The 17,298-nt window shown below is 38.4% G+C and overlaps 1 protein-coding gene across 1 annotated transcript in view; it reads left to right on the forward strand.

Annotated features, from left to right (window-relative positions):
• LOC104513239 (lipopolysaccharide-responsive and beige-like anchor protein) overlaps positions 1–17,298 on the forward strand; it is a 59,153-nt gene that overhangs the window by 7,824 nt on the left and 34,031 nt on the right. Inside the window, 3 exon segments of the mRNA XM_010156525.1 lie at positions 8,989–9,078; positions 12,370–12,562; positions 15,245–15,307. Of these exon segments, the coding sequence (XP_010154827.1) occupies positions 8,989–9,078; positions 12,370–12,562; positions 15,245–15,307 (346 nt within the window).

Below are 17,298 nucleotides of genomic sequence, written 5' to 3' on the forward strand. Positions count from 1 at the left end.
GTAGTAAAGTGTTTTGGAAGGAGGTAACTCATGTAAATTAGTTCTTCAGCTCTGAGGGTTTTCTTTTTCCCTCAGTTGTGTTTGAAATTCAAAGGATAGAAATTTTCAGTGCAGTCAGTTCCCTCACCTCTTCTTGCTTGACCTGTCTTGTGGATCTATCAGAGCCAGAGAGGCCTTGAGACCCCCTGGGCTCTTTACATTTTCATTTGTGCCTGGCTGGGCAGTCTTAGATAGCTGACATATTTGTTGACCAGCATTAAATAAGAAAGAGTAATGGAAAAGTGAACAATGCTGGAAAAAAGTGATGCTCATAATCCTTCAGAAATAACTTTGTTGAATGGAGAATATTTCCATTTTTTTAACTTTTTTTTTCTTTTCCATAGGTGGAAAGGATGAGATATACTAATGTATAATAACTACAGTTAGCATACACTAAGTCTACGCTAGCCTTGAATCAAACATGGAAGTGAACAGGCTACAAAGATTTAATTATTTTTTATGTCATCAGAATGCTTTGATTACTTTCCAGCTCTTTATACACTCCAAACAATATCTGCATTGTTTTTCACAGTAATTGGGAAACTAAACATTTTTGTTTGGAGTGTTTTCATTATATTTGCTCACTGCAGCCCAGGATGTCTAACTCATCCCTGTTCCCTCTGTGTCTGCAGATGCGGAGTGGCATTTGCTTTCTGAACCGTATTGTATTAGTTATCGGCTATATTTGAGCTATAGCTGGTTCTTGAGTGAGAAAGCTTGCAGCCATGCCAAAGGTGCTTTCCCTCAAGCAGTGTCCAAAAATCAAGTCTCAGTTAAATGTTAAGTTTTATTAAATGAGAACAAAAAGTTCATCCATTGCAGTAGAAGATTCTGAGATATTGTACCCATGCTTTGAAAACAGCAAGTTTGATCTTGCAGGTAGTAGTTATGACTCAAATAAACATTTATTAGCTTAGCAAAATGAGGTCTTTGTTCTTTTTCACAATAGTTAACAGATTCTGAAAGGTGATCATGCAAGACAGTATAAAGACCATTAAATGTTGGATTTTTACATCAGTATATTGACCTTCTTCAGACAGAAATGTTTTCTTTTAATGAAGCTTTTTTATTTAATAACTAGAGATGGCATCAAAGTTGAAGAAATTCCATGGAATGCTAACAGATTAGAACAGATTGCTTTTTTCCAGAGGAAAATGTTTTATATCAGAAAATTTGGAGTCACCTAAGTAGCAAGTAGACTGTGTGACGGTAGCAAATTTTAAAGATTATGTTTAGCTATTTAGAAGAGTGAATGACTAATGCCAGAAATTGATGACATTTCAGGGTATTGCACATGGCAATGCCGCTACTTTCTGTATGATAATTATTGATTTTAAATGAAAGCAATGAGTTGCTCTCTTGAAATCCTCAGCTGCCACAGCGAAGAGACATGTGAGGCAGTTTTGGTTGTGGTGCTTAAATAAAACCGAGACTGTTCTGTTTTAAAAAACTAGCCCCAGAGCTGCTTAGGATTTTGCTTATATTGACGCCAGTTTCATTTTCAGGTCTTTAAATTCATCTTAACTTTCCTTTTAGACTCTTTATCTTTGAAGTGCTACCAGACCTGTTTTTCTAGTTCTAGTTTTTTTATCTGCTTCTTTCCAGTAGCCAAAGATTTAGGTGTTTTGAATGAGCACATCAGTGTTCCAGACAGAGATACTGTTTGAAATTATCCATGAACCCAGTGCCTCTGAACATTATTGAGTGACATTTGTTTCTGTTGGTTGTGTCTGCTCTGACTAACTGGTTTCTTTCAGATTGGCAGCTGGGATTACGCTGCAGTAGACGGACAGCTGGGTGGACTGGAGATTGCAGGCAGGCTGTGCTGTGCCTCTATTTAATATGCCTGGAATGTATATATTCAGATTGGAGCAACTTGCGTGGCTCTGAGGGGGATCTATTTGTATTCACACAAACCTTGATTACTTCCTGTTTTACTTTAATGACCGCCAGGTAATTGTCGTACTCCTATGTCTGGACAAAAAGGCTTCATTTTTCTTTATTCTCACAGAAAACTTCTTGAGGCAGTTTAGGAGCTGGGTTAGTGCTTTTGTTTTTAAAAGTGTGGTGGGGTGTATCCTACGATGTGCTCCCTCCTACACTTTCCTATGATGCGAATGGAAGAAAGTATTATTCAATATATGAATCACAAATAGGTTTGAGGGAAAAAATAATCCTCTGTAGGGTAACCCCTCCCCCCTCCAGGTATCTGTAATAGTTTGGATATAATAAATAACAAGTGGTTAGACTAGTAATCAACTTCCAGACAACTATGGTACTTTAAGCAGACAGAAGGAACTGAAATTACTAGGAAAAAAAAAAGGAAAATATTATACAACAGATGTGTTTCTTGCAAGGACACCACAAGGAAGGAAGGAGCACATGCACACCCCCACACCCCACACCACCCCCCATGTTTCATTTATATTTGATGGCTTTCATTTCTACATTTTTGTGTTGTTTTCTTGTGTAATGAGGCATTCTCAATTTTCTTACATCTATCCCTAATGCACCGCAGCAGACAGGGCTTATGCACTTTTTACTTCATAGCAACTTGCCAGTGCACTCAAATAGTGTCCTCCACAGGCTGTGGACACTATTTCTGCCCACGTTTCAGCTCTGAAGCCATAAACCTGTGTTACCTGAGCTGAAGTAACTGCATTAGTGAGCTGCAACAGGCATCTTTTTTACGCTCCGCTTGGTTAGCAGAGGGTATATCACAAACATTTTGCAAGCGTGTTTGATGATACCTAGAGAACAGTATGGAACTCTTGATCTTGTAGTCTTTTCTTTAGCCTTTCTTTTCTCCTTGCTCCCTTCCCTCCCCAGCCATTTGTTAGATTTCAAAGCTAGTGTAGGCAGTTTTTGTTAAACCAGTACATCAAGTGAATAGTGCAATGATAAAGCAAGAAATTGAAGTGATTCAATATAAAAGAGACGGTTTGCAAAGCCGAAATGGGAAAGGTTTTTCTGGTTTGGTGTGAAGAAATGAGGGTGCTCATTTTATTTTTAAAACAGCAGATGGGAGTGTGTGAATTTATGATACTAACATTGGAGCGCTGTATTTTTTCACTGGGTCAAGTGTAGTGCAGTATCCCCAGGGCAGGTGTACAGTCAGCAAGCATATACATTGCCCATTTCAGAAAAGCATTTTGCCCATTCTTCACAGTCTTGATCTAACGGGGATTGTTATGAAACAAAGGGACATGGTACTACAAAGAGCTTCTCTTCTATAATCTTTAGCCTGTTTTCAGCAATTTTATCTAATCATTATGAATGGTGCTTGTTCTCTGGCCAGTGTTATCTGTGCCTCTGTAGTCTGAGGAATTTAACTCAGAATCTTACTGTAGGACTCTAAGTGACTATCTGGTCAGAAGAGGTTTTGTGATCACTTGTTATCAGAGCTTGATGTTAATCACCGTCCCATGGGGAAAGGGGCTAGTCAGTTGGCTGCTAAACCATTCAGCTTCACTGTCTGAGGGGAAACCTGTCAAGTATTCTGTGTTCTCTGGTGCTGTTAAGCAACATCTGGGTGGAAGAAAAGGGAAAGCAAGTAATCATAATTGCATATCGCTCAAGCCAATAGAAATCACTGAGGAACATGTGTGTAAACCTTTTTGAATATTGAAAAGTGAGGTAGGAGCGGCAGAGAGCCAAAGTAATTATTTTTGCAAGGGCTATTATTTTCTGGACATAAATACTGTGTAGAAACATGGAGGATGAACCCAGAAGGTTTTCTGTCCCTACCACGTATGCTGAAAGGGTATGTGTTACAGCGCATGGGGTTATTTCACCTGGGTTTTCAAATGTTCGGCAGTTAAATCTTACAGATTTGAAAAGTACCTGGAAATACTTTGTTGTAGATCTGTAAAGGCGCATTGACTGAATTACACTCACCTCTTCGTAGCGAACGATAAGGTTGTAGCTCGTCGTGCGTTCAGACCGAGGCGTGCTTTTTAGCATGGGTATGCTGTGCTGCTAGGCTCTTCAGACAGTTTGGTGTTTTATGTCTGAGCAGGCATGATGAAAGCAACTCTGAGCTAGTCTTTTTAAGGGTCTTTAAATCCAGAGGTAAATGGTGTACGTCTTGCCTTTCAACTACATGGGGCTTCATTTCAGTTCAAAACTGGAGACCGTTTCATTCTTTCTCTGTGACACTCACTGCAGTTCCCCCTCCACCCGCCCTCCCTCATATTTAATTTTATAGTTCTTTCAGACATAAACATGGAAAAAAAGCAATTTTGACTTAGTTTCTGAGTGTTGCTGCAAAGAAAAGTAACAAACATCTGTTTTTACCTTAACTGCATCCATATGTTCAACCTCCCCATCACCCTCCTTCCCAAAAAATTTACAGCCGTATTTGGTGGGTACTGCATGTTGTTGAATTAACTTTCTTCACAGTTAGATTAGAGAGTAGATTCAGAGACTGAAAATATCTGTGCTAAGCAGTGGCCAAAAGCTACATTTTAACTAAGCCAAGTTTTCAGGTTTTTCACCCTTCCTGTTTTAATTTACTTCCCTATTCCCCTTCCATCCTTCCCGCCCCCCCCAAGAAAAGAGGAGATGATCCAGGAGACTTTTTTAGGAACAGGTTATTGCATTGGATAAATGTTTACTTGTGAAATTTGCTTATGTCTTTCATGCTTCCAAATTAATTAACATTTGAAATACCATGTTTATCAGAGAAATATGTGGTTTGAGATGCATACTGTGTGGATTATTGTCAGGGCTAGTTACCTTGTTGCATTTTATTACTTCTTGTTGTAGCATCTGGAACAATTCTGGCCCTACCAAAGTTGTGTTTTTGTAGAGGATTAACAGGAAGAAGACTATTTTACGGAGATATTTGAGAAGCAGTGAAACGAAATGTTGAATGATACTATCTTTTTCCTGTGTGGTATGCAGCATGCTTTCAGAGATAAGAGTTTGTGGAACTAAAGATACCTATCCAACAAAGGTTATTCCTTTCCAGTTATACGGTGCCTTTAATAGATGTGAAGCTAGTTGTGCAAATTTCCCAGATATTTCTATGTACAATAATCTGAATGGCTGTATACTGCAGGGGGATTCAGCAACGTGAGAACACGTGCCCTTTTGCTGCCACTAGAAGAAGCTGGCCATCTCTTAGTAATACCGACTGATGCTACTAATACATTTTTCAAGAAAATTAAGTTAGAAGCTGAGTGGTAATAGAAAGTGAGTTGGTGACTTTTTAACTGATGGTCATTTTACTGTATATTCGCACGTAAGTGGTAGATTGTTTTCTTCAAAGGAGATATTTGTTACCTCTCTGAGGAAAGGATTCCCTGCTCCTAGCAGATTTTCTTTGACAGGTTGAGCAAAAGTCTGAGTGACATCTGGTGCCTAAAATACCCTGTATTTCTCTTTCTGTTGTTATGTAAATTGATAGAATGGGGATTGATTCTAGCTCTACCATCACATGTTTCTGCTGACAGAGGGAGGTCATCTTGCATCCTTCTGTATGTGATCCTTCTGGCTGAGACATCATCAGAACATGGAGTTGACATCTGGATTGACTTTGAATACAATCTGGGAAAAGGAAGGAATCACTTGGGGTTGCTTGTACATTCTCTTGGTCATAATTAAGAAAGGTTGAAGCTAAATAAAGAAATCTTTACATTTTTTTTCTTGATAATTAAAGTGAATGCAAAAGCATTTTATGCTGAAGTCTAGCCACTGTGTCTAGACATAATTGTCCAAGTGTTGTTGCCTTTACTCAACAGTTTTTCCAATGTTTTTTGGATCTCTGAAGATGTCAGTAAAGAGGACATACAGATACCAATAGCTCTGCCTCTGTGTACAGTTTGGTGTTTTATGAAACCTTGTTACCTGTGGTAGGACATGATCCAAATGTCAGTTTCCCTTGTTCTGTGAGCTAAAGGAGAAAGATTGTGTCAGGGGGCATTGTAATCCTGGAAATACAGGCTCTTGTATTTTTCGGAAGGACTGGATGGAACCTAATGAGTCTAAAAGACTTGTTTGTGTCAGAAGTGTAAATCCCAAACTTGGACTAGATCATAAACGTGGATGTAGAAACTGGCTGTTGAAGACTGAAAATGGAGAATTTGTGGTCCTGTAAAACAGACTTTGGCAAAGTCATTGTCCCACGGGTCAGCAGTCTCACCAGTTCTGACAGAACACTCTGTGAAAAGAGGCAGTTGACTGTCTGCTGCTGGGTTGAGTAAAATATTTTATACTCGGTTTTGTATCCCAGAGGGATTTTCTTCTGCACTGAAGGTGAGTGGGAGACAAATAGCTGTGCTGCTGCTGTGTGGTCTAGGAGTGTGATAATGATGAACATCACGTATGCGAGTAAGCAGTGGAATCATAACTGTCTCTTCCAGTTTTTAATGTTACTGGGAGGTGGTGAGTTCCTCTGAGATCTGGACTGTGGAAAACAGTGTTCTGACTGCTGATCTTTCATTGAATAAAGGAATTATAACATCTGATATTTGTTCTGCATGAGTTGGGGCTCTTGTTATGATGTATTTGAAGTATTTGGAACACTCTACATCAATATGTGGTATCTAGTGTTCAATTTTTCCTTTCTTAGTACTGGCACTGTGTAAGAGAGTATCGTTTGTAGAGGTAGTGTGGGGAATGAAAGGTCATGCCAGATTTCGTGGGTAAGACAGAATTCTGACTCTCTTTAAATGCTGAACATGGCCTATTTGGGAATGGAAATTTCCATATTGATCTCAAGTCAATATATAAGGAAGTTAACAAATCTGAAACGTATTATTTCCTCATTTACTCTATTCAATTTTCACCTCTAAAAGAAATGCATGGGAGTTGTGCTTCAGGAATATTTTAGTCATTTTGAATAATATATTGGATATATATTTTACAAGAAATAAATAGTAGATCCTATAGGCTGTAGATTTACCCTGAAGATTCTAACAAGCACAGAATAACTGACATCCGGGACTGTCTGCATTCTGCTCCTCCTGTGTTCTTCTCACTTAATGCAACACAGAATTCCCATTTGCTAGTAAAAATACTTCACTCAATCTGTAAGTAAATGTAGGCAAATCTTTTTGATCTGGTTGTTTAGAAACTAACAGCTTTTTATGGAGTGAGTAAAGCTGCTGACCGATATGCTATTGCTTTGTTAATGCCTCATGCTTTAAGGGACCTCAGATTCTATGCCCTCGTGATTCCCTTGATATCTCGAGTCACAAAACCCCAGATTTTAATTTTAATGTAGCATGTCTCATCACTAGGAAGGGGGCTCTGATGCTCTTACTGAGCTTCAGTGTTTCATGAATCTGATATTGCTGTTCCTCAAAAAGTACTCATTGAATCACAGCATTTTTATGTCAGATTTCAGCCAGCTTTTTGATAAACATACTTATTCACCAGTTCTTTGAAGATTAAGGTGCTTCCCAGAGTGTTAGAATCTGTCCAGAGATTAATTCCAACTACTGTTCTGGTGAGTTCCTATGTTTCAAAAGCACTGCCAATTGTAATAAGATCAAGTGTTTTGGATGTCAAGTTTCCTATCAGAGGATGATTATTTCTGATGATTTTAAGGTCTTGGGTGCATTCTACTTTCGGTTTTGTTGTTTCTGTAACAGGAGAACATTTTGAGTCCTAGTAATAGTTTTCGTTGTTATCTAAAAAATAGTTGTTTGTAAGAATAGGATCAGCAAAAGTATTATTCTGTTGTCTCAAAAATCTTAATGGTTGTCTAAAATAGAATAGGAAATATAAGCGTTAAGGAGCCTCAAGGTATGTTGAACCTCGAAAACACATCTCTGAGGGAAAAGTAGGGTGTTCAAATAGCTAAAAGGCGGCTAGTGGTTTTGTGTTTTAGCATCCAAGCATCCCATTTAAAATGCTTCTTTGAAGGGCCTGATTTTTCAGGACTTCCTTTGAAAGTAGGACTTGCTAATGCCTCACCTTAGGTACTCAGCATCATTAGACACTTTGGAGAATGTAGGGCTCAATGCACTGTGCAACAGAGAAACTAAAATATCGGCCCAAATGCAGTCTGTTAGTCCACAGCAAATGCAAGGTAATTTTAATTGGTTTAGCTCACAATGAAAGAGATTTGATCTAAGCAGAATGATTTAAGTTTCTCTGTATTATTAACGTGGTGCTGTGGGTAGTGAAGGGGCTTGGCTGACAAGAAATGACTTGTTGAATTTTGGCTGCTTGATTTTATCTGTGAGCCAGTGGGCCAATAGGTAGAAAGATGCAAAACTGGTCAGACATGCCAAGACAAGAGGGACAAGTTCACACGTTTCAGAGTAATTACTTTTAAGAAATCACTAAGCGTGACATGGTGTATTCATGTATGTCCTGTGGAGAAGGTGATAAAACAAGTTGCTGAAGGTACAGATAAACTTAAAAAAACCCAAACCTGTTGCACTGTTGCACATTCTCCTTAGAACATTAGCTGCATTAAATATTAGTCTTGCTGACCGTAGTTTAATGCGTCCTAAAGTTGTTTGCTCTTTTTGAATAAAAATGAAATAAGAAAACAACTCGATGTAGCTTTCATTGTAATGCTTTCTGTGAAACTAAGCAATGGAATTTAAGTAGAACACTTAATACCTATAGAAACTTTTTGAAAATTGACTTTTGTCTCTGAGTTAAGATACAAACAGGGTAAGCCAGTGTTAGAAAGGAAAAATGGAGCCAATAAAGAGGGTTTCTGATTATAATAGCTGGTTTCTGTTTAATATCGTTGAGCAGGATGAGGTTTTGCAGAGTTTCTCATGGAAATAGCATCCACAGTACTAAAATGATTACCTCATTCTTAGTACCAGTGCCAAGCACTTAGCCCCACAGTGAACACACGGGGTTGATTTTCAACATGAAACAAACCAGAAGTGTGGAATGACATTTTCAGGTGACAGTTATGGTTCTATTGCCTGTAATTAGCACCTCCTTAACATGCAAACCTGCCTGTGCCTTTTCCAGGCTGTTGAAGCTCAAATACGAAGTTTTGGACAGACCCCTTCCCAACTGCTCATAGAACCACATCCTCCAAGAAGTTCTGCCATGCAGGTGGTAAGTACCACATTAAATCTTTGTGACCTGCCATTTTGTTCACTTCCTTTGCTATCTTAAAGTTACAGAACTGCCCACTTTGCTTTGCTTTTATGTGGTCGAGGAATTGGGTTATTAAAAACAGCAGATGAGTTACGATTTTGTAGGACTGGGAGAGTATGCAGTGCTTAACTAATGCTTTATTTATTGCTGAAAGAATTGTATTGATTTCTAGTACAGAACTTTTTTGTCAGGGTAATCTAAGAACACTTCATCAGCTGATTTTGTTAATACCATACCTGTACAGGTGAGAGCCAGTCATCATGGAGACAGTTTAGTTAATCTTTGGCAGATTCCCCAAGAAGCATGGATTTAGGAGGTGGAACTTCCTTGTCTTTTCCCCCAGGCATAGGTTTTCCTCTAAAACCAGGATTACTAGGAATTCATGAGCTGAAACTTACATAGCAAAGAATGTGACTAAATGTGTTTTGCAGTAAAGCTAGGGTGATAAAATCCAGGCAGTGAGCATTAACATGCTTTCCCTTTTACCTCTACTTCTGTCTAATATAATTTTATTATCCAAACTATTATTTTATTACTGATTACTTTCCATATCATGTTGTCTGCAGTCCTTGGGTCTAAAATATCATTTGTGTTGTCACAGATCCAGAACTAAGTATGTTAAGTGATACTCTGACGAGTGGAGCAAATAGTCTGCTAATTCACAACTTTTTCGAAAGGATGCATTCTCTTATTGTTAAGATGGACATTTTACACCAAAATATTAAAAAAGACATTTTCTTTTTGTATCTTCTGTAAGACCTGTGTCCTGCTCAAGCAGAGTAAGGTTATTAGATTAAAAACATATCTGAAGTGTAAGAAGTTTTAGAAAAATTACACAAAAATCTGAAATGTTTCTGAAGTAGCTTACAAACCTTGTGATTTAGGAGTCTAAGAAACGTAAACTTCCTTGTCCAGTTGAGCTACTAGCCTTTCTCACATGACATGTGTTGTACAGGAGGCTTGCTCAGCTGACTGTTTCCCCATCCCCACCACCCTTTCTGCAGCCGGTACATACTACACTTTGACAGCTGTGCAGTAGACATGCTCCTGCCCTGGATCCCATATTCTGAATAGACAGAGCTGATTGTGCTGATTTGTGATCTGCTGGCCCATTGCACCTCCCACGTAGCGTCCTAGGGCTGCAGATTGCTGCAGCGGCCTGTGCGTGCAACCCATGGGGCTCTCTCTTTCGGAAGAGTCCTGTTAACAGGGATGCTGGGGAGCCCGAGTGCCCTCGTCACACAGTTATGCACCATATGTGTGTCCGTCTGTCACGGTGCCATGCACTAGGCACTTGCCCTAATTTGGAGGGATTTGTTTCAGTCAGAGGAGGAACTTGAGAAGTTGATTGTTGATGTGTTTGTCAGACCCACTGTTTTATAAATAAATGTGATGCCAGGAAGCAGTTTGTGTGGTCTTATCATAATATTTTTCATGACGCTGAATTTAGTGTGTAACGGAAGAAGTTAAATTCTGTGCAGTTAACTGTTTCTAACTCCTGTGGGTTTTTTTGAGCTGAGGTACACACAGAAAAAAACCCTTAGTTCTCCACTTGCTTTCATGAGTTTTGTAGTTTCATAATAGCGTAATTTTATAATAGCGCTATATTACGTGGTTTTAAAAGTGGTATTCCTGGAGCTGAAATACAGTAAGGATGTTTGTTCTGTTACAATTTTGAATCATGTCTAGTTGTATTATTTACTGAGTGTTCTGTTTTTGTGTGTGTGTGCGTGCGCGTATGCATGAATACAGCTGAAATGAAAGCTACCACGTGCTGTGTTAAGTGCACAAGCCCATAATATACACCAGGTGTAGTAATTAGCAGTCACACGAAGGCTGCCTATTTGTCTGGTTTTGCTGCTGTTGCTGTATCCCCTTGTGTTTTCAACCATCAGATAGCTGGATTTAATTGAGGCCACATCAGATGAGGCATTACTGACACCTTTAATTGAATGAGCATCCAGGGAGGATTAACTCATAATATTGATTGGCTTTTAGCCACTTGCTCAGAAGGGTGTCTGGGTAGCTTATTAGTTGCTTTTATTTACACCTTTATGCAAAGACTGTAAATAGGATTTCATAGAGCAATATGTTTTTCTAAGTACTCTTAATAACTTTTTTAAAAGGAGTGATAATAAAAATGCAAATGTATTTAATTTTTTTATTAGTTCTGTATAAATATACATTAAATGTATGTATTTACATGCACATATATGTAATGAAATATTGCAGGTGGAAAATAGCCAAGAACACTTCATTAGTGTTCTAAATCAGTTATTAGAAAATTACAAATACTAGAGTAATGTGGCTACTGACGACTAGGATGGTTGTATTTCCACATCTCAATGGAGTTCTCTTGTTCAGGTACTCCACACAATCACAAACCCATTAAGTTTTGCTCTTCCTCCTTATGCTTGATACTCGGACCTCTAAGGCCCAAATGTTTTGCCATTTGCAGTATTGTTAGAGAGCTTAATTAAAAAGTTCTTAAACTTTTCAACTTACTAAATTTAAAAACTAAAACCTAAAAATATTACATTGAAAATGAGAGTCTGGATTCATTCCTTCCCTTTAGTATTTCTAGAAACAACGCAGGCTAGTGTCTGTAATCACATCTACTTTATATTCTTTACAACTGCATTTAATTAAGTTTGTCCTTTGAAACACATTTGCAGTGAAGTCTTCTACTTTGCATTCATAAATCTTATTTTTGTACACCAGAAATATATACAGAACATATATCTAGTGTATGTGTGTATCTGTTTATTTTAATGTGCTTTCATGTTCTCATCTGGCTTGTAAAGAATTGCAGTCTGCCAATTTAATGCAACTTGAGACAATCTCTGGGAGCAGGAATTTCTTTTGCTCACTTTTTTTTTCCCCTGTTCCCTCCTAGTCCAGCATTGCTTTCCTGGACATACTATCTCCGCAGATATGAAGGAGCATTCTTTTGGCAGGCATAGGTGTTCGGAAACTTCTAGCTTAATCTGCTGTGATCTGTAGCAAAGTTTGTATATAGACACCCTATGTTGAATTAGGCCCTCAAATTAATAGTGTACATGAAGGTTTTCCTCCCTAAAATGTTGTTTCCACAAGCCTGTACACTATTACTGCATTTGCTTTTCACTGGAGCTGCTATTGGATCCTGTGTGTTTTAATCCACTCTTCCTTCTCTTGTCCTGTCTTCTTTTCTCCTCCCCATGTTTTCTTTCCCTGTGTATTTGGGTTCTTGTTGTGTGCACTCAACAGTATCTCCTCCTGCAGAGTCCGTTGATGTTCACAGACCAAGCTCAACAGGACGTTATCATGGTTCTAAAGTTCCCATCCAACTCCCCTGTCACTCACGTAGCCGCCAACACCCAGCCTGGTCTGGCCACTCCTGCTGTGATCACAGTTACTGCAAATAGGCTATTTGCTGTGAACAAGTGGCATAATCTTCCCGGTAAGTAGCCTGAGAAACCACTGCCATCAAGCAGTACTTAAGTTGTCTGTTTCAAAATTTGCTGCAGAACTGTTTTAAATTGGAAGTGTGAAGAGCAAGGCCAGTTCATTGACACAAGATGCTCTTCACAGGTGGATTTAGTTTCTCCATGAAAAGGTAGTTGGAACTATTGTGTAGAAAGACATGTAGCACACAAGAGGTTTGTAACAACACTGTATTACTTCCCTGATTACATCAGGCATTCTGCAGGATGATAAAAACAGTATGTCACTATTTGGTCATAATGAAGTCACACTCTTCTTGAATTTGTTTTTCAGTCAGATGGAAGTCGGAACCATGTCATGTCAAAGAGTTTTGTAAAGCATGTAGAACTTGCCAGAAATCTTTCCTGCTGTCTTTTTCTAGTTGAATATGACTACCATATTTTGATGTTAAATCCACTCAGTGAGAATTAGAAGACAAAATATATGGGAAGTCTGTACCTGCTGTAACTCACACATCCCTGGTGCTTATGTATGTGTCAGTATGAAAGGAAAACAACATACACATTTGCATAGCAACCAGTCAAATTAATTTTCCTTCAAAAAAGAGACTTGAGAACATAGTCATTCTGTTTTCAATTCTAATGTTCTGTGCTCTTAAAGGCACTCAACCTCCCTTCCCTGACTATGACAGTCTCAGGCCCAAATCATGAAAGGTAGTTTATTTCAATGCTGTGCAGTAAATCTGGTCAAAAGTTTTTCAAGAAAGGGGGGAAAAAAAAGAAAAGAGCTTCCACACAAATAACTTAAATAGAAGATATTTGTGCCAGAGTAATACATCACTGAAATTCCTGCTTAAGAAATCTGGACCCATGGTCCTTGGTTACATTTAGAAAAAAGCCAGATGACTCCCACGCTTTTTCCTAATTCTTACAAATTACCCCTCAACACTGTACGAGTAGAAAACATCTATGTATTATTTCACTCACACAAGAAATGCTTAAAGAAAGATGGGAAGGAAGGGGGGAAGGGAAGCTTGTCTAGATAACAAGTTGTGAGCAAGAACTATTTACAGGGCTTTTGACATTTGTTTGAAAGGAGGATGGCAATATCCTCTCATACCTTGGATATGTGACCTTGGGCATATAATATTCAAGGCTTTTTGGACATGTAAGAGTCATGGGAAGAGAAGATTCTAAAGTGGTAGGAGGCGGTTTTGATTTCCTTGTTAAGTCTGCTGGTTGATGATCTGAAAGCAAGCCACCAGATGCTGAGTGTAGTAATCAACTGGTTTGAGTTGAACAAAACCTTCAGATTTTGGTTTTTCCCTCACCTCTGAAAGGGAGAGCAGTGAGCTCTGCTTTCAAGTCATTATTTTTTCATTTAGAGGCATTTTACACTCTTTACAAAGAGCTGAAGAAAACCTACAATTCCAGACAAAGCCAACGAAAGACAGTTCAAACGAAAGCCAACCCAACAAACACCCACCATACCAAGAGCACTCTGATCAGCTGCAGGCTATTAATGGGGTACTGTGCTTAAGATATCTGGGCGTGGACTGCTGAGACTCTCCTTCACTATTGTTGCCTTTAAATTTTACACCAAAATGGGATCTACTAGGATTAGAGGGCAGATATCATTACTACTTCGTATCTCCTGCTGTGGGCTTAGCATTGTCTTTACTAATGAGGCATCGTGATAAAAAAGTCAAGTTGCCAAGTGACCAGTTGTCACTGATGTGTCATTAAAAAAATGCTGTTGTATATGAGTTTGGTGGCTTTGCTGGCACGTAATGGTACTGGTACCCAACAGGGTGCCTCTGTTTTGTCACATGGATTTCATGTTTTGTTCTGTGTTAGCGTTTCATTGCAGCAGAACCTTGACTTCCCAATTACTTATGAAACCCTTCTATTGATACTGATGTTTATATTAAGCAGTGGATGGTAGATATAAAAATGATAGGTGTATGTATTCAGCCATTATTTTTTGTTCCTCTTCCAGTAATGTCTTGTGGGCTGTTTCGGGGGGGTGGGGTGGAATTTTGCTTTCTTGCTTGTTTGGTTTTAATGAGGCTGTGCAAAAAGAGGGCTTTTTTTTTTTTTTAACACTGAAGGAAAATTCAGGAGGTAAACATTTCATGAGTATGCCAAGTGCCCAGATGAAATGTAGGTCTGCAGAATTATATATTAACTTCTATGCAAACTTGCAAAGAAATGGTTTTTGGTGATGGATGAATCCTTAAATACTGGATGACTATGAGATTTCCCTGTCTGCATCATAAACTGACTTTTTCTAAAGATGTCCTTTGTGCTTCACTTGCTTAAAGCAGTGCTTTTAAAAGAAAAGAGGAAAATAGTATTTGCTACAGTCAGCAGATGGTTGTCACATTTTGTTTTCAGTGCTCTTTACCACTTAATTTTGTTTTGTTGCGACAGGAGAGGTTGCCAGTAAAGCATCTGCTGGAGCTTATGGCTCAGGACTGGAGCTGCTGCTGATGGCATACATTCGGGATAGCACTAATCTAAAATAAATGTTTAATAAGCAGCCTGCAGAAGCACCTGGATTTTTTTTTTTTAATTCAACTGATGCAGAAGAATCTTGAATAGTTAAAAAAAAAGGACGTAGCTTTGATTTATAAAATGTATGTAGCTTCATGTATTAAAACATGCAGAGTTTTAAAATCTTCTTTCCCGAATTCCAGCTCATCAAGGTGCTGTACAAGAGCAGTCTTACCAGCTGCCAGTGGAAATCGATCCTCTCATAGGTCTGTCACTTCCTTCTCTCTTTGCGATTCATTAAGCTCTGTATGGTGGCCCTGAAGTGTAGATTACGGTTGTTTTTCACTTGCTGGTTGCTGGGAATGGAATTTTCCTGATAAACCATTTGCATGCAAATTGGAATGCAATGAGCTGTGGCTATGCTGGTATTTCATCAACTCCCCCTCGTTGGTTTGCCTAATTTGAACAGGCCTAGGACGCGTGTCAGTGAAAATTAATATGGATGCTGTAATAATGTGTGATTGAGAATGTGCATGAAGTACTGTCAGGATAATATTGGATCTTTTCATCACTCAGACTTGTTGATGAGCAGGAGCGAGGCACGTTATGATGAATTGGTGCACTGGTAATGTGATGGAGCTCCTTTGCTGAGGAAATTTTCATAATAACAGTGGGGTTCTTAACTGCACCGTGTTGTGAAAAATAAAACCATGGTGCCAGGGTTTCATCATTAAAGGAGATCAATCCTTTCTTCATAGACCTGCTGTTCAGGCTGAGGGGATTAATGTGTAATTGCAAAGCAGTTTCAAAGTTGAAATATATTGTCCACAACATTTTAGTATTGAGATATTAGTATTCATTTTTCAAGGGTATTGCATCTTTTGATCAGCATCACTAGTTAAATTTGTTCATGTTTTTCTTTTATTAAAAAGGGGTGGAGGAATGTCTCTCTCATTTAATGACTCAGTGTAATAGATTCAATTCTTGACTTTATTATGGAGGTTTATTAGTTTATATAGAGCTGATTTTTCTATTAGTATGGTTAGAGTTTTGTCAGTCCTTTCATTACAGACCCAACTTTGGGGAGTGCATACTTGGACTATAATTCCGAAGCCTGTAGCATGGCAAATGGAACCTTAAACGTGATCAAAAAAAGGAAAACTCAAACAACCTAACACCAAAATGCAAACTAGTTGTGGGACAGTTCACAGGAGCAAAGAAGACAGGATTCCCCACCACCACCAATTCTATTAGACTTCAAACTTAGCTCTGTTTTTTAAACTGTCCTTGTCCAGATGGTAGGTTAAGTGAAAAAGAAGTGAAGTGGCCAATTATAGAAGCACGGAAAAGTCAGAGCAGAAATGAACTTGCCTGGCGAGGTTAGAATGACACGTCTGTCGGCCAGTGAGAATTCATTTCAAAACTAATACGCGTCTCAGCGTAGGAACTCCGTTGGATCGGTCTGTAGATACAGACTGTTGCTGTGTAGTCATTTTGCTGGGTAAGCTCTATGATAATTAAATCAGAGCAGTGTGAGCATATTAAGCCATTTTAAAGAGCTACTGAAATTTAAATGTTTTTCAAAGTATTTAAAATCAGTTCTCATCTAAATAATGAAAATAATGAGGAGGACATGTGCTGTAACTCTTCTTCCTGACATAGGTTGTATCCAAAAAAATGTTTGGAGCAGGAAATACATACTCTGCTTTAAAACCTACTACCAATTAGATTTTAAAAATATAAGCAAACATCACAGGGAAAAAAAAAAAAAAAAACAAAAAACAAACAAACCCACGAAAAGTCACATTGGGCCTCTCTGGTGATTTTTCTACATACTGTGAAGAACATGAGGAAGGAAATAAAATTTTTCTTTTCATCTGCATTTTTCATAATTTTAAAACTGCAATTCCATTTTCAGGCCTACCTTTAATTTACAAAATACTTTTGTTTGGTATAAACATCTTTAAAATCAATGTTCACAATTCTGACAAACAGTTTAATATTCTCTTCCTACAGTAGATCTCAAATCAGTCTTGTGATTGCATTGGACATAGTTTAAAAGGTTTAAGGCTTTCTTTGTCACTGTTAAGTAGCGTCATTGGGTACAAGCAAGTAATTATGTAGATAATATTAAAGGTTTTTAATTGTGGCTAGACACATTTACCTGGAAATGGCACCTAAGAGGACCACAAAATTACACTTTTTATGGTTATAGCAGGGATCTTGTTGCTGTCTTAGTCATAAGGAGGGATTCCTG

Source organism: Eurypyga helias, unplaced genomic scaffold (genome assembly GCF_000690775.1).
Source record: "Eurypyga helias isolate BGI_N326 unplaced genomic scaffold, ASM69077v1 scaffold6868, whole genome shotgun sequence".
NCBI lineage: Eukaryota > Metazoa > Chordata > Aves > Eurypygiformes > Eurypygidae > Eurypyga > Eurypyga helias.